The following is a 16,857-nucleotide window of genomic DNA, read 5'->3' as shown; positions in this document are numbered from 1 at the left end:
ACACCTCACATTTCTCCGCATTTCACGGCCAAGTTCGCGCGCGCAACGCTTGTTTTCCCCCCTATTTATTTATTTATTTATTTATTTATTTATTTATTATTTTTAATTAACTCATCCCATAATCATATTCCACTGCTGTGTTTTTTCGTGAACCTGCGCCAAAGGACAAAGTAAGAGGATTGAAGTGAGTAGCAGTATACCAATTCTACATAAGAAGCGCATCGGTTGGCTGATAATTGAATTCCAGTAACTGTTTCTCACGTCCGTTATCTTGTTTAAATGCTAAACGCGCCACACATAAACAAAAGTAGGTCAATTATGAGATCAAACGGAGAAATTATTTGGAGGTGAAAGACCCTTTGCCTGGAACTCAATTATCATCTATCTCAGTCTTCTTAAAGCTGGTCCAAATTGTGTAGTGCAACATTAATATCAATTTAGTGTGTGTTTGAATTCTTAAAGTTCAAAGAATTTGGTTTATGGCTTTTCTCCAAAATACACATTAGAAAAGAAAAGTCTTACAAGTTTTAGGAACTTTCGGATATTATTTCCAAGTTATTTTGTTAAAGGTTTTTCCTCATGTTAAATTTTTTTTAAGCGGTTAACTAATAAACTTCTATACATTTTTTTCAAAAGAAAAAGAAGTATTTTTTGAAAGGTTCAAGAAAATTACTTTGGCTTTTGAATATATTTCTACATCTAATTTTTCCAAAGTATGCGTTTTGGTTTTGGAGTAAGATTAATTCGGAGACTAATCTTTAAGTGTTTGAAGTGTTTAGAAACTGTCTTTTACTGCTTATTATTTTACTTTCTTATCGTAGTATCAATTCTTCAATGCATTCCTGTGGATAATTAATATTTTATACTGACTTTTAAGGCTCAGAAATTTAGTAAGTGGTTGTTGACGCCATGAAACTGGCCGTGGGAATATGCCTGTGTTGGTTGGTGACGCTCATGATGGTATTGGACACTGGCGTGGCATCACCAGTACCAAAAACTTCCAGTGAAGCTCGCCAGTCGCCTCCAGCTCCCTCTCCCGTCGATGATGACGACGATGATGATGAAGAGGACGATTTGGAGGATGCTCTTGATGATGATGATGACGATGATGACGATGACGACGATGAGACGCCGTCTGGAAGCAGCGATGACGACGATGACGACGACGATGAGGATTATTTCGAGCGCTTCTTCGATGACATCCTCGGTGGTAAGAAAATCGCCACAATGGTAGCTAGACTACCCTTATTTGCATTATTCTTCTCTATTCAGAGGACGACGATGATGATGATGACGACGTGAGCTCATCCACGGGAGTGCAAGTTGCTCCGGCACCACCTCAGTCAGCAGTTGACTTGCCACCAGCCGACTACACTAATGAAGTTGATGGTGCACCTGTGTTATACGACGAGGACGATGCTAATATCGAAAGCGTGGACGTTGTGGCGCCATCTATTGATACGATTGAGGGAGGTGTGAAGGATCCTGCTGAGACCGCCGCGGCTGCCGCAGCTGATGATGACGATGATGACGACGATGATGAAGAAGATCTCGAGGATGCCCTTGATGACGACGATGATGATGACGATGACGATGACGATGACGATGATGATGAGGATATCATAATTGAAGCGCGGAAGTCACGTGAGTTAAAAAGCCAGAAAAGACCCACCGTCGTGAAGAAAAGTGTCACGAAAAAGGTGAAGAAGGATAAGAATGTATCGAACACAAAAAGAGCACGATAAAGCAAAAACTGGAGAGAGTAAATATGATTTTTTGATATACACAATCAATCCAGCTTGATCGTCTTTTTCTTCTCCCCACTTTCTCTGAATGATCCACTTTCGCGAAAGCCCTACTTTGATTGGCATACATTTCGAGACACTTTTCTCTTCGCGCAGACACATATGCGGATATGTGTAGTGTTTACTCATATCAATATGCCTGAAACGCCTATTATGCTGCAAATTTATTTGTTCATTGCTACTGATGCCTTAATATAGAATTGAATTTGAATAAAATGAAACTCACATGAGTATATATAAGTGAAATGAACAGCTTCTGTATATGTTGCGGATTGATAAAATTTATTCATAAATTACATACAGTTACTTGTGGTGAAAACGCAATTTTAACCATTTCAACTTTACCGCCTGTTCTCTCTCTCTCTCTCTCTCTCTCTCTCTTTCTTTACCATGGGTTTCGTCTACCTCAATTCCTTCTTCCGCATACGAAAGCAACTGTGGAAATTTCGTGTCGCATTCGGGGAAGCAAGAAAAGTACACAAAAACGTGTGGCAAAGGGGAAGACAGTTAAATTCAAACTTGAAATGCCGAATCTTCGTCATATTATGAATTCTCACAGATTTCTTATTCAAAATGGTAACCGAAGTGAGAGTGTTGTGTCAATATATTATTGATCGAATGCAAATTTCAGTATGGTATTGTTTTAGTTTTTTTTGTAATTGATTTAAATTTATTACTTTTACATATCACTTTCTTGTCAGAGAGATTTTCAATTAGATTTTCCAAATGTATCCAGATATTCCAGATAAAATAGAAAAGCATTTTGTCTTTTCTTACTTAAATATTTACTCTCGTTACTAGAAAGCTCCTTAAGATATTTCAGAGGCCTTTGCATTCTTTATAAGATATGGCAGAATTTAGGTGTTACTGGTCACTTTCGGATGCTGACTACTTAATTCATTCTAAGAATCCACTCCTATCATCATAGTCATTCACAAATGCTTTATTATAAAAAAAGCTCCTTTTCTATTCTGCTTTTGCAAGATTTTCAGTCAATTCCCTCTATTATTTCTGTCGCCAAATTACGCTAATTTATGCGAATTTGCTATAAACGTTCACAGGGAGAATTTTACAGTTTTCTTTTTTACTCCCCACGCGATTCTTACCGTGATTCGCCGGGTCGGTTGTATGAGGTTAACATTTAAAATGAATAGTCAAATTAGTATTTGTAGGCATGAATTGACTTCTTATATTAGGTTTTAATGCATTTAAATGCCATACATTACAGCATTTCGAGTCGTTGGGTGTTCAAATACTAGCATGAACGCAATGAGTTATCAGTATCTGTGTGATAATATCCCTGAAATTCTAGTTTATGTAGTTTATTCTTGAGTTTATTACATCTAATTCTTCTTGTACTATATTTCAATTGAAATTTAATTTAATGTTTGTATATTCCTTACACAGATGCAGAACCGCGTCTCGTAAACGACGGTCAGTATAATCAATTAATGGATGGTGTCTTTAAGCGCTTCAATAACCTTCTAAAGCGTCATTATGATCCTGTCACGGTACATTTAAGTACATTGTCTGATGCAACTCGACAACAGCCCATTAAAAAAAAGCGGCCTAAATCTACAGATCCACGCGCAAAGGCAACACTCCATGGGTTGGCGTCCTTGGTTAGGAGCGGAGAAGCGCGTGTACGCCAGCTTGAGGGAAATATAACAATGGTGAAGTCTAAATTCAATTTGGGGCCTCTTCGACTCCGTGTGGAGAAAATGTGGGGTCGTGGCTCCAAGCGGGAGCTGCGCAGCGCAACAGCAACTACAACTCAAATGACAGGCCAGATTTCGGTGCGTGTAGTGAAAGACACAGCAGCGCTACACAGTATTCGAGTACAGCAGCCACGGCAGGTGATGGTAGAAGGTGTGCCACGGCATAAGGATAAAGTAGTTGGCATTGCGGCAGAGAAATTCATAAAAGCCGCGCGATCGCTGTTCGGTACATGGAAACTTAATATGCATTAAGAAGATCTACCATGCGGAATTTCTTGCTTAACTGGAATGAACTTGTAATGTCAGTTACAAGCAAAATAAACAAACTGTGCAAAATACCACCTGCTGATAAGAAATATAGAGCATGTAACGAGAAAAATTATCAGCAGTTCTTATTCATCGGACTTCTCCCCTTTCTTTTCCTGATGGACTGAGATAGAAACACCCAAACCAAAATGATTCATTCAAATTTAATGCATTTGTCAGTTTTATTGAACTATTTCATTCTAACTATTTCACTCAAATAGTTTTACTGCTTTAGTGGAATTTAGTTCCAGAATGTGTAGAATGAATACTAAGCTCACAATATTTATTCGTGTCAAAGACTATTGAAAGATAGTGTGATTATTAGGTATTGCGCTGTTGGTCTCTTTTTCAGATTTTAGCTGTGATCTGATGAAATATTTGGAATTATGTTCTAACTAGAACCATTAAGTACAGCAATAAAATTTTGGTGTATCATCTGTAGCTATATAAATATCAAGACTGTGATGTTGAATCTCTATACACACTTGTCAAATCTGGTTTCACACTGCGAAGAAGATGATATTAAAAACGAACTATAGCTTAACTTTTAATCGAATAAAAGCACTTTTATTACTGTCATTTTATTATACCACAACTTTCGATTAATAAATAACAATTTATATTCGCATATCTCTATTAACAACAGGATACAATAACTCATATAGCGGGTCTTCGTCTCTTTGACTGTGTGAGGACAAATTAAAGGCCAGGACGGATGTGTACAAACTAAAGCTAAGACGTCGCGCTAGTGGAATTTCTTTCGCTTAAATATTGCAAATCTTCTGGGCATTTCGCGTTAACCTCACTATCTACAGAGGGCATTCAAATGGCCCATAATACGGCGATCACTAGTGTAGCTGTAGCCATACTTGTAATACTTGCACTATTGCACAAATCTGAAGTACACGAACAGTAAAGTGCCTGAACGTCGTGTGTGCCACTGCGCTTCATGCAGTCCTTATCGTCACGCGGGTCGCGCACGTAACCGCAGCCGCGTACCACACGAATCTTTCCGTACACTGAAAAAGTATATATTGAAGTGTCATACATATAATAAACTACAAGAGTGTGTAAGATGAAAAACCACATCAAATACTTCGTTTATAAAATAATTGGAGACTGCTTACGCAGGCAAAAAATTGATTTAAATTTAGTTGAGACCTACACATATCAATGGTATGTACATAGATGAATAAATAGTGTAACTTCACATTTAGTTATAAGAGTTGCATAATTGTTAACAGTGGAAGCAACTCAATTCCTCGCAGTGCATAAATTTACAAATAAACTGCAAAGTCAACTGCTAATGTTGCACATTCGCATTCTTCTGCTACAAGGTAGTGACAGAATGCTGAATAAGCATAAAATCATAATAAGTTCTCTTTTGAACAAAAAAGTTTGAGACGTGAATGCAGCTGACTTCTTTCTAAAGTGAATAAGTAGATTCTACATTTGTAAGTAGATACACATTTGATAAGTGTGGTGCAGGTAAAGAATTTTTCTAGCTAAATAGCTTACCCTTCTGCGTGGTTTTGCGACACAATGTCGCTTGAACGTTGGGTAAATGATCTAATTCGTATTCATACGAGCAGTTTTTTACACCCAACATGTACTTATCAAAGGGATCACCGCATTGTGGATCATACTCGCTGTTGCAATGATAACACATGATGGCAGATGTCGCTGTATATTGATTGGATTAGAGTTGTTACATAACCTACTAGTTATTATTTCCGTACCAGTTATGCCGACCAGGCAAATCCAAATGGCAAGTAGTCCACTTGCAGGCGACATTTTGTGGGTAGATTTTTCTTGTGGGGCGCTCAAACAGAAGTCTTTTTTTTAAATTATAATAAGGCAACAATAAGAGCCACTTCCGCCAACAGTCAAACACCTACTGACCCATTATGCTGTACCGCTGCAACTGCGTTGTGACGCTCATGCGCCTACATATTACAGGGTGGTTCTATTATCTTCCAAGATTACCCTAAAACTATATGTCGGGGCATAGTTTTCCATTGTCCATAAAATTCAGCGCTTTGTACTGATATAATGATCCACATAGGTAAATTGTACACTTCAACTTTTACTGAGTTAGCAGACTAGAATGTTTTCTCTTAACTTTGCTAGATATAAATAATTTCTTCAGCATTGAATTTCCGCTAGAAATGGTCTAAATCTGGAGGCAAAAGTTTTATTAGTGGCTACAACGTCTATTTAACCAACTAGAATATGTTCGCTACTAGAATAGAGCACAAAAGGAGAAATAACACTTAAATGTAATTGATTTAATTCGTTATAACTGTAAAATAAGATATTCCTAATATTGCAGATTTTTAGCGGTGATCGTAATTTATCACCCCAGATTTTTTTGCATTTCTTTCATTGCTCAGTCAATCTATTAGGAAAGAAGTTAAAGAGAGAATAATGTGTTGTAATGGCTGACTTCACTGGCGGTTGGAATCCTTGACATACTCATGGGTAGAATTGTCTTTGTAGTTAATACATATATCAACAGAATTAGTTAAAATATTTGTATAAGAAAAAAGAAGTATAAGAAAAATCTTTCCTACTTTTGAAATCCTTATATGATTATAGTAGATGTGATATTCGAGCATTCTAATGTATGAAGTTGTTTTTGAACCACCTTATTTTCTCTAATTGCAGTACGTAAATACCGGCGCACGTCTATACGCGCAGGTGACACTGTCAGGCAAGGGCCAGTTTATGGTTCGGAGTGGAATCTTATGGTGTGTATTTTGCCTACCTTGTGGCGTGTCCGAGTATATCTTGTCGTTTCATAATGGTGCACATGAATTGGAACGAAAGGTAGCGTCCATAAGCCGCTTTTGGCAATGTTTAATGCGCTATGAAGAAACAAAATGTCCGCACGATATCGCTTATTGTGTGCACTTTCACATACTTGCTTGTGGGCGCGGCCGTGTTCGATGCCCTAGAATCAGAGACAGAGAAAAAGCGCTGGGATGCTCTGCAAGGTAAACGATATCTTTTTCACATGTTATTCAGTAGCCTTTATACAATAATGTGTGATTTTTCAGCGGTAGAGCGAATGGTTATCAAACGATACAACATTACGGAAGAAGATTTTAAAGTAATGGAAACGGTGGTGCTCAAGTCCGAGCCTCATAAAGCGGGCCAGCAATGGAAGTTTACAGGCGCTTTCTACTATGCTACCACTGTTCTCACAACCATCGGCTATGGTCACAGCACACCCACAACCATCGGTGGGAAACTTTTTACCATGTGCTATGCCATTGTTGGTATTCCGCTGGGCCTTGTCATGTTCCAAAGCATCGGCGAGCGCGTCAACAGGCTCAGCAGGTGAGTCCAGTGCTACAAACAATTAATTTCTTTTCTTTTTTTTTAACTTTTCGAACTCAGTCCTACTTGTAATAGCTTTAATATCTATTCGAATCAATTCAAGGAAATCTATTGTGATTAAACGCATGTACTCTACTTATTTCTTTTCACTTTAAAGTTATCAAGAATGAATTTTATACAAGATTCACCAGATTACTTTCATGCAAAACGTAATCAAAATAAACAGTCGATGAATTAATTAAATCCTATCAGTCCTATTTTTCTCTAAAATGGTGTAAAGGAAACCAAATTGCACGCAATTCGTATTGATAAGTACCGGGTGGTGGGATAACACCCTTAATCTTTTTATTCACGTTGAATTCAATTATCTCCTAACACCGAAACATATTAATCAGATTCCGCTATTCTCAAGGCCGGTGACGGTGGATAAAACTAATCATGATTGCCATGAAGTAAATAACGGATTATAAAAATTTCTGAAAATATTGCGATTAAATAGAAGTGTTGTTTATTGAAAAAGTAGTGAGGGTTCAGTTCATACGACAATCGAACATTATATTTAGATTCGAAAAAAAACACATTTGACAGAAGTTGCATAATTTATTGCGTTGGAAATTTTCTTAATAATAAAATACAATAATCATATAATTCTTTCCAGTTTTGTTATTCGCACCGTGAAGACATCTCTTCACTGCCAACACACAACGGCGTCAGAAGTTGATCTTATATGCGTCGTGACTACTCTAAGCTCACTCACGATAGCTGGGGGCGCGGCGGCATTTTCCAAATTTGAGGGTTGGAGCTACTTTGACTCAGTCTACTATTGCTTTATTACACTTACAACAATTGGTAGGAGAATCAATTTGTATGATGCCAATGCTGTATGACGAGCATTTTTTCATATTGCAGGATTTGGCGATATGGTAGCGCTACAAAAAGACAATGCTCTTAATCGAAAACCCGAATACGTGATGTTCGCCCTTATTTTCATTTTGTTTGGACTGGCAATTGTGGCAGCTTCGCTAAATCTTCTTGTGCTACGGTTTGTGACAATGAACACCGAAGATGAGCGTCGCGATGAGGCACAGGCTATGCAGGCGCTTCAGGTGGCCGTTCGCCTTGAAGGAGATGTTATCACAGCAAATGGTAGCATTCTGAGTGGTAATGTGGGTCACGATATAGCATCCACTGATACGAATTCAGCATCCATCTGTAGTTGCCACTGTGCGTGTTTCAGCGGCAGTAATAAGAGATACGAGTATATATACTGCAGACTTTATATAATGATCACCGAATAATTCCACTTCTCCTCTTTCATAGGCATCGATTTAAAGTACGTCGTTCACCCAGTCGCATTCGGCATCTCTTACAGCCGACAGTACTTCCTATGAAGGACTTTCTGGGTGAGCCGTCCACATTTACGCTTTACCAGACGTCCACAACCCTCCTACAGCCCCCCTTCCAAACAAATGAACTGCCTCCTGTCTACCAACCACACCAGCGAGCTTCAGTGTGAAACCTTTCCAATAAACGAGTTGGACACAAATTTCAGGTTTTCTTTTATTATCCTATAATTCATTATCCACAAAGTAACGATTACAACTTTATAAATGCTACAATCAATAATTTTTGAGACGTATGAGAAAAGAAAACATGAAGGAACCAATTCCAGAGACAAGGTTCTAGGTACATTACATTTATCCAGGGAAATATTTGATTTCCTGCTAAACATCCAATAAAGTTTGCGCAGTTTAAGGCCCAGTTCATGGTTCTCACAATATCCTCGAGCTCTCGAAGTGAGGAAGCCTTGACGGAGAGACACATTTGAAATGGCGGATTGTCGTGAAAATAAATTTATTTGTTAACGCCTAGAAGTGGGCAATCTATCTTGGCACATCGTTCGAGTAGATTGCTATCAATCAATACGGCCACTCCAACAGAAATTCAAGAATGATGCTTGAAGATATTGGTTCTCCTTAAGCCATCATCTTGTCTAGTCTCTGAATTGATCAGATGTATTCCCTATAGAGTTGTTCACATTAATTTAGTCAGTTATTGGAAAAAAAAAGTTTTTTCCCTTTTGTAATCACTGAAGTATTCCTGAGACCGAGTGTATGAAGCGTGCCGTCGATCTGCTATTCTCATTGCGAGATCCAGTTAATAATTAGGGAAAACTATTGGATGAGCTATCTGAACACACCAAAAACACTCATAACAGTTGAGAGAAGTGGTCTTGTCAGTCCTGTCTGCACTTCCACTCAAATATGTATACTGTTTGTCTATTTAAGGTGAGAGAAAAGGCTTTGACTGTTCTGATTAAACCAGCATTCACAGAAGATAACTTTTCGTGTCTATTAAAAAATATTCACTAAGAACATTCATGTTAATATAAAATTGAATGTTAACGCAATGAATTTTTCTTGAATTTTAAAGCAGATGATTTAAATTTCGTATCAGAATTCATGTTATGACTTCTCATAAAACAAATTTTGTGATTCGTTATGTATCGACTCAGTATTTTCCATAAAATATGACAATTTTAGCTAATTGTTATCGATGTGCCCAGATTTAGAATCATTTAAATGTGAATTTAGATTTGTTTAATTGCAAGACTATGACATATTTAATAGAGACGAGATTTAATTCGTTCACTAACCTGAATGTGAAGGGGATAAAACCATGGTTGGATACAAAATTTCTCTATCGCGGACAGTAAAACTCATGTTTCTCTTAAAATTACTCATTTAATAATTAATTTTAAGTATAATCCTATAAGTATTTTAATGTGAATCTCACCTACAATCTTAACTGCTATTCTGAATGTCTATAAATAAGGTGGCGGGAGGAGGTGATGTGTGTACTATGATTGACGTATATCCTTTACGTCCATGTCGTCAAGCGCACGGAAACGAACAAAACCGTGTTCCGCCACCAACATGCTACCACTGTTGACACTATCATCGCTGCTATTCGCGCTAGTGCTCTTGTCTGGCGCCCCATCCGTTCTTAAAAATCTGCCCGGATATCGAGGGCGCTGCTGTTGCATTGTGCCTCGTCGATGGTAGTGCCCAATGTTTCCCAGAGTGCCACTCTTACGTACGCCGCCTTCATCAGGTGGTCGTCGTTCGAAAGAATTGTACGGATTGTAATGCCGTGCCCCCTTAAGCACCTTTAGGTTCTTTGACGCTCGAAACTCATTCCGTGAAGTTGGTCTTTCCATTGTAGGTCGCTCAAGTGTTTGAAAGTCATATGCCATAGGTTCAGTGTAACAAACATCGAACATTTCCTCTTTGCGTGACTGCAATTCAAAATTGGGATTCTCGTAGTGATCCACGACGTCACTGGAGTGCAAGCTTTCTGTCTTTGGTGGTGATGCGTCTTCCACCTTGTCTTCCACCGGATTTACAGTGAAGTTGTCATCATAGATTGCCTTTCCCGTTCGAAGTGTGTATGTGTGCAGATTTGTATTAGCATTGCACACAGCTGGATAGTCTGTTTCGAAGTGTTCCTGACTCGAGCTCGACGTGCACGGAAAAAGAGCGAAGCCCGAGATATGTTGCTCAGTTGCCTTTTCACGTGCCACCTTTGCTGCTCCCGTTTTCAGGCATGCCACCTAGAAAAAATGTATCATCTATTATATGACGTGTTATCAATTGAATTTAAATCATGGTAAAAGGGAGACTAGAGTGTTTCATGATTAAAATTTGTCTGCACAGAAAGAATCTCCGAATATTTTTTTAATGGATCTATTTTCACTACGTTAACTGGGGATACGCACCCATGAAATCAGTGACACAATGGCTATCTCGATGAGTCGCAGCGAGAATTGATAGCCCCACTGCAGCCAGTCGAGATCCTGTGCGCTGCTTATGCTCACTGCTCCATATACCTGAAGTGCAGCCATGAGAACGAAGAGGAGTGCAGTAGCGATGGTGATGTGAATGGCATAGCTCAAATTCTGGTAGCCGTGAATATAGTTTTGACTCTTTGTGTGTAATACACGCTTCAAAACGCGATATATGTAGAGGTAGAATGTGCCTAAGCTCAGACAAACGAATATGTAGATGATTTGACATATAAGTGATAACACGCGAGGCTGAGGTCTGTCGTATGCCATCTTCGTTGAGCGCAAACCATAGCTCTCGACGTAATGTAGTGTAATACATAGTCCAATGTGAACACCACCACCCACTGCAATGGTGAGTGGACGTAAAAGTGCACTATATCTGTAAAAGTACAAAAAAAAACTATACTATTTCGAAAAATGCTACGCAAAAATTTATCACATATGATCATGTTTTCGATTTTTTAACTTGAAGAAAATTATCAAAAATAAATTTACTCGTATCAATGCTTGTGCAGACTTATTTAAATGTCTATGAAATTGAGTAGCAATTCTGACATCAGGAAAACAGAAGGTAAAATATGTCCAATTTAAATAGATGGTATTCTGAACATTGACACAGTTTCAACAAATTGTTTTTTACTTATTTTAGGGGCCCGGGCTCCTATGCATAATTAGATTTATAAGATATCTCACTCTCTTTCTTGAATTGAAAAATTCCATATGAACTTACCTATTCGCCTTGTGATTTAGACTCCTTAGTAGGAGGAAGAGTATTAAAGTGGCAAATGTGATGGCCAACATGAGAGCAGGCAAATTCAGAAGCAATTCTGAAACGAATACCGTGAAGCTGCTATGCATATTATAAGCGTCATAGCAGAGGTAGAAGATGCGTCCTAAGCAAATGGCAATGAGTACCATGTGGATGGCTATGAAGTAGGTCTGTGAGAACAGATGTGTAAGCTTGTCGTAGAGAATCATCTTGAAAATACTGTACACAGCTAAAATAGTGTACAATATCGCCGACATGTACACGTGAATATTCCACGCGATTGTCCACGTCACAAGAGCCGACTGACGATCTGCACTCAGAACTGGGGGCGCCTGAGAGGGTTCCACTGTGCTCGGACTATCACTATTCACCAACTTTTGTATGCGATGCGTTGAAAAGGTGTCATCGTCAGTTTCAAAGATAGTCGTGGTCTCAGTAATCTTCGACTGTAACACAGTGTCAGCTTCCGTAGATATTTCTTCATCACGGTTTTTGTTGAGATTCATTCCCTGTAAAAAAATTACATTTCAATGTTCCATCGAAATATAAATATAAATGGATTATATATATATATATATATATATATATATATATATATATATATAATATATATATATATATATATAATATATATATATATAGAGTGTAAGCATATTCGGAAACCACCAGTCTGTAAAATACGACATAGTCGATACACTGAGGTTTGAGATTGAAATACGGTCACAAAACGCTTTCCTATGTTATTTAAATCACAATGATTTTTTATTAAGCTTTTCTAAAATATAAATATTCAATCACTTTTAAAAATTTCAAAGTTTTTGCATCATAGGAAAAAGATGTGGATAAGAACACGCTTCGTGTGTGCTCAACTACTCCAATCATGATGAACGAGATAAATTGTTTATTGTACCTGATAGTGCGTAACTGCAGTGACAGTTGGACTTTTAGGAGATGGACGTACAGTGACAGTTCGTAGTAGAATGTCCGGGATATCCTCCTTCCGACCATTGGAGCCCGAGAGAATGCGCGAGATGCTTGGGAAGTGGAGCACTCCAGCTGCCACTGACGGTGCGCTGGTTCCTGGAGTGCCAGTCTCTGTTACGTTCGCATATGCGCCATCCTGAGTCTTTATGGAAGGTGTATTTAGTGCCTTCTTCCTAACAATTTCGTAGATGTGTGTTTCATCCTTAGCTGAGCTAATATCACCTGGGAAATAGACTATATTAGTATCACGCAAATTGAGCGCTAATCAGCGCAATATTGAGCTACTTCACCTTCTTCAGGACGTGCTGGCACCAAATCAGGAGGTCTGTAAGGGATACGCTCATAACCGGGCACGAGACTAGGTGGTGGAATGGGTCGTCGATGAAAGCCATTACTTGTGTGAATAACGCCTAAGTCGCTGTTGGTGCCTCGCAGTGTGGGCTTGTCAGCGAAGGGGTTTTGGTATTCTGGAGGCAAAGGTGGCGTGAAAAACGACCTTGCTGGTGGTGCATACGAGGGCATATCTCCCGGAAACATGGGCATGGTTGGTCCCTTTTTCGCATTCTCTATTCAGACAAAAACGGAATAATAATAATAATAAAAAAATATTAAATCGAATAGTAGATGAAAAGGTTTTATGCAATTACCCGTTGAATTTGGCAAAGATTGCAGTCGATGCCGATCCTGATTATGATGTCTATTAGGATTCGGATACGTGGGATTATTGTTGCTTTTAAGTATGTCAGCATTAGGTGCAGATGTTGGCAGTGCGTGGTCCTTCTCCAATTCCAGATCATAAGCACTATGATTTATCACCTGATCGTCAATATCATGACTCTCGCGTTCACGCTCACGGTATCTATTGTAGAAATATAAAGAAACTTTTATAACCAGCGTTATATACTCGAATGTTTTTATTTACTAATATATTTCTTTTTCAACACATAAATATTTAGTTTTTCGCCACAATTTATCTATTGTATCTCTTATTTGACTACTTTGTTCACTTAAAATGTCATAGAAAGAGCAAGCAATTTGTGTATCAGATAGTACCAGGCATTAAATGTACCGAATATCATATGATAATTATTGTTTGTCCACGGATGTGAACCTGCATAGCCATAAGGATCATGAAAATAAGCAATTTAAACTAATCCATTAATCCATCATCTAGATTAATTCAACTCAGAATAACACCTTAACAATTTCCTGGAAATTCCCTCCACTCAATCTTGTTAGATTTGAGCTGTCAGAGCTCGCTCAATCTCTCAAGATTCCCACCTTTCCAGACTTCATCGTTGCCTAAGCTCTTCTTTGAGCCATCGAGGGAAGGAAGAGAGGACAATTCCAGGACAGTAGAATCTCGGTCAGTGCGATTAGAAGACACTTCTTAGTTGACAAAACTGCGTAGTTATTCATTAACCTTCAATTGGCTTCATCTATCTTTAGTTTCTTTCTCTTTTCTTTATTAAACTCACTTGCAATTTTAATCAGAGGGGCAGACTCTACAAAATTGTAAAGAAATAAATAATAATAATAATAATAAATAAATTAGTCCTAAGCCCCCTTTATTGTTCTATAACTGATCTTAATTCTAATATATATATATATAAAAGTTTGTAACTGATTTACTGCCACTCAAATGAAAAATTAATTACCTAATACCACCGATTTCTATCAGAATTTAATATGCATATATATATTTATGAATATATATATATATATATATATATATATATATATATATATATATATATATACGTGTATGTATGTATCTATATATGTGTGGATTTTATACACTCATATAAAACAAGACTATGTATGCAGAATAATGGCCGAGTAAGGAGGCTCGGGTGCAGGTGTATGGAGCCCACAGCGGAATATTAAATATATACAAAGCTGCTTAATTGAACACAAAATAACTAAATAAAATATAATATAGTCAATTATTGAATACAGTGTCCTCTAAGTCTCACAAATAGTGGGAGGCCTCTGGCAAATTTTGACTTACCGGAAAGTGGTAAGAAGAGGACTCGGAACAGTCGTCAGGCTCAGTACGGCCACTGAGTCCGGAATACTGCGTTTGGTGGTGGTGGAACCATAAGCAACTTTGCTGAACACGGCCGCAATGTTCTGCTCCAGGTTTCCAAACTGCCCCAGTATAGCGCCATCATTAGACGGCATGGCAGTGGCATCAAGAGCGCCACAAGCGCCTTGAATTGCCCACAACACGCACAGAACCCCAATCATGTCCAAGGGGGTCACTGGGACCGTTTACGGCGCTTTCGTTCAAACATCACTGCGCGGCACGGAGTTAGCGCCCCCGCGGGCGTATAAGCGTCGCAGGGACGCTGGCAAGCATTCAGAAATGCCGTAATACGTGTATACTTTGATGCACAAACTACTAGTGGAACAAACAGGTTAGAGAAGTTGTTACTGAGGTACGCCTTTGTGTTCTACTTAAGCACTCACTAGTGGCATACAACAGCCGCCATTTTAAGTTAAAGATATGCGCGATGAAACAAAGGCAAACTGACATTACCCGGCTGAAGCAGAGTGCTGATCACACAACCACCATAAAGATATGAAAAGGTACACAAAAGATTCATCCAATTCTTACGAATATGAATATGCGTAAGTCAAACTTTAATCCAATTTAATAAACAAATATAAAAATACTTCATTTTGGAATAATATTGAGGTATACATTCAGCATATGGCTAAAAATGAAATGAAATAATAATAATCACGTTCATAATCTTGAATTATGCACATGCAGAAAAAATGCTTATCTATTAAGAATTCATTCAATCCGGCCAATTTGAGAAATAATGTCAGTTTATTAGACAATGCAAATCCTCTCAGGGAAGATATAAAAGTAAATAGCGTTGCAAGTCGAATTCTATGGTCATTACTTCATGAAAATCATCAAGATGCAAGTCAAGAAGGCGATTCGTATAGTACACAGAATTCTGGCAATATACATATAATTAAGCAAAAATTAGGTTTGGAATTGATAATGAATGGCCAAGAAAGTAAAAGGAATACCTAGCAGAATAATGATCAGAAATATATTAATTTGCGCAAAGCGAAAATAAAAAATAACAGAAGCGTGTAAATTTACATATTAATTAAAAAAAAATTCAATGTGAATATTCCGCTTTCAAAGAGTTAGAGAACCGTATTCTCTGAAGTTAGTGCCAAAAGAAATCAGATCTGTACTTGCCGTGGCCGCTACGAAAGTCAATAGAGTTTTTTGGCTCGAATGGCGTCGGAAAGTTTTTGATATATGAAGCCAATGGCGTTTATTCCAAATTCATTCAGGAATTATTTGTGGAACATTTTTACGGTAACATGTCGAGGTTTATACTAATATCTTAAGTTTCTCAAGCGACTCAACTGACAAAATAATTTTTTCTTTTGATTTATCTCACTAGTTTTCAATGCTTCCTTAGCCAATTTACCATAAATGCTCTCTAAAAAAAAGAAAAAAAAATCAGTGGCGAACATACTGAAAAACAAATCACACCACGTCTCTTGACTGCCGCTATGATTAAATTTTAGAATTCAGAAAAGGATTTTCGGATGTGAAAATTTTTGTCATCTCATAGAGTTTCACATAATCACTTTACAATTTTCGTATATACTTACTTACTTACGTGGCTTTGACATCCCATTGAGGGACATAGCCTTCTCCATTAGAGGAGATATTCGAGACAAGTTTTTGTTTTACGGTGGCAATTTATCAGCTTGCCGACCAACGATAAGTGGTTCTAACGTCCACCTTTATATATCCAGAAACAGAGTGCTAAACAATTCTAGTGAAGCGTATGTTTTAGCTGGAACATTCAACAGCAACCCATTTTGGCTGCTATAATTTGCCATTGAAAGGCTTATTTTTTGCACTCTGCTGTGTTCGAACATTTGCAAGCGGTGGAATTCGAACACACGACTGTAGCATCGAGAGTCAAACGCATTGACCACTGAGCCACAGCCGCTCTAATTTTCGTATATGCTCGCTGAATAATTATGTACTTTGGCAGCCCATCCTAAATCAAACGATGCTCCAAGGATCTTCACAGCTCC

General features: G+C 38.1%; 4 protein-coding genes across 6 annotated transcripts; 2 read left to right on the top strand and 2 right to left on the bottom strand.

Annotated features, from left to right (window-relative positions):
* Nucleotides 1-29: 29 nt before the first annotated feature.
* Nucleotides 30-4,254, top strand: LOC132257086 (mitotic apparatus protein p62-like). 2 transcript variants are annotated; one of them, XM_059753814.1, is made up of 4 exons: nt 30-170; nt 878-1,210; nt 1,273-1,644; nt 3,213-4,254. In XM_059753814.1, the coding sequence occupies exons 2-4, from the start codon at nt 910-912 to the stop codon at nt 3,773-3,775; spliced, it is 1,236 nt and encodes a 411-aa protein (XP_059609797.1). In that variant the 5' UTR covers nt 30-170; nt 878-909; the 3' UTR covers nt 3,776-4,254. The 2 variants fall into 2 exon arrangements, with proteins under 2 accessions (XP_059609797.1, XP_059609796.1); XM_059753813.1 differs by having other exon boundaries at nt 30-184.
* A 115-nt stretch (nt 4,255-4,369) lies between these two features.
* On the bottom strand, nt 4,370-5,749 carry LOC132257088 (uncharacterized). Its single transcript, XM_059753818.1, has 3 exons — nt 5,569-5,749; nt 5,348-5,512; nt 4,370-4,848 (listed from the first exon to the last, which is right to left on the bottom strand). Exons 1-3 carry the CDS (start codon nt 5,621-5,623, stop codon nt 4,652-4,654), a joined length of 417 nt encoding a protein of 138 aa, XP_059609801.1. The 5' UTR covers nt 5,624-5,749; the 3' UTR covers nt 4,370-4,651.
* Nucleotides 5,750-6,525: 776 nt separating this feature from the next.
* On the top strand, nt 6,526-8,736 carry LOC132257087 (two pore potassium channel protein sup-9). Of its 2 annotated transcripts, XM_059753817.1 has the most exons (6): nt 6,526-6,658; nt 6,787-6,825; nt 6,889-7,171; nt 7,830-8,020; nt 8,081-8,429; nt 8,492-8,736. In XM_059753817.1, exons 3-6 carry the CDS (start codon nt 6,900-6,902, stop codon nt 8,685-8,687), a joined length of 1,008 nt encoding a protein of 335 aa, XP_059609800.1. In that variant the 5' UTR covers nt 6,526-6,658; nt 6,787-6,825; nt 6,889-6,899; the 3' UTR covers nt 8,688-8,736. The 2 variants fall into 2 exon arrangements, with proteins under 2 accessions (XP_059609800.1, XP_059609799.1); XM_059753816.1 differs by having other exon boundaries at nt 6,526-6,825.
* A 980-nt stretch (nt 8,737-9,716) lies between these two features.
* On the bottom strand, nt 9,717-15,298 carry LOC132257083 (uncharacterized). The gene is made up of 7 exons (XM_059753811.1): nt 14,783-15,298; nt 13,419-13,630; nt 13,062-13,337; nt 12,698-12,993; nt 11,749-12,296; nt 10,950-11,397; nt 9,717-10,784 (listed from the first exon to the last, which is right to left on the bottom strand). The coding sequence occupies exons 1-7, from the start codon at nt 15,019-15,021 to the stop codon at nt 10,032-10,034; spliced, it is 2,772 nt and encodes a 923-aa protein (XP_059609794.1). The 5' UTR covers nt 15,022-15,298; the 3' UTR covers nt 9,717-10,031.
* Nucleotides 15,299-16,857: the final 1,559 nt, after the last annotated feature.

The sequence above is a fragment of the Phlebotomus argentipes genome, unplaced genomic scaffold, assembly GCF_947086385.1.
Source record: "Phlebotomus argentipes unplaced genomic scaffold, Phlebotomus argentipes genome assembly contig_75, whole genome shotgun sequence".
NCBI lineage: Eukaryota > Metazoa > Arthropoda > Insecta > Diptera > Psychodidae > Phlebotomus > Phlebotomus argentipes.
This window is presented reverse-complemented; position numbering and strand designations above follow the sequence as displayed.

Bases quoted from the DNA above. Each gene is read 5' to 3' on its own strand.
- LOC132257086 (XM_059753814.1), top strand. From the start codon at position 910: ATGAAACTGGCCGTGGGAATATGCCTGTGTTGGTTGGTGACGCTCATG. The intron at 1,211-1,272 runs GTAAGAAAATCG...TTCTCTATTCAG, and splicing joins CTTCGATGACATCCTCGGTG to AGGACGACGATGATGATGAT. The intron at 1,645-3,212 runs GTGAGTTAAAAA...TTCCTTACACAG, and splicing joins AATTGAAGCGCGGAAGTCAC to ATGCAGAACCGCGTCTCGTA.
- LOC132257088 (XM_059753818.1), bottom strand. From the start codon at position 5,623: ATGTCGCCTGCAAGTGGACTACTTGCCATTTGGATTTGCCTGGTCGGC. The intron at 5,513-5,568 runs GTACGGAAATAA...ATCAATATACAG, and splicing joins TTGCCTGGTCGGCATAACTG to CGACATCTGCCATCATGTGT. The intron at 4,849-5,347 runs GTAAGCTATTTA...ATACTTTTTCAG, and splicing joins TCGCAAAACCACGCAGAAGG to TGTACGGAAAGATTCGTGTG.
- LOC132257087 (XM_059753816.1), top strand. From the start codon at position 6,699: ATGAAGAAACAAAATGTCCGCACGATATCGCTTATTGTGTGCACTTTC. The intron at 7,172-7,829 runs GTGAGTCCAGTG...AATTCTTTCCAG, and splicing joins CGCGTCAACAGGCTCAGCAG to TTTTGTTATTCGCACCGTGA. The intron at 8,430-8,491 runs GTATATATACTG...CCTCTTTCATAG, and splicing joins GGCAGTAATAAGAGATACGA to GCATCGATTTAAAGTACGTC.
- LOC132257083 (XM_059753811.1), bottom strand. From the start codon at position 15,021: ATGATTGGGGTTCTGTGCGTGTTGTGGGCAATTCAAGGCGCTTGTGGC. The intron at 12,994-13,061 runs GTGAAGTAGCTC...TCTATTTCCCAG, and splicing joins GCCAGCACGTCCTGAAGAAG to GTGATATTAGCTCAGCTAAG. The intron at 10,785-10,949 runs GTGCGTATCCCC...CATTTTTTCTAG, and splicing joins TTGTGTCACTGATTTCATGG to GTGGCATGCCTGAAAACGGG.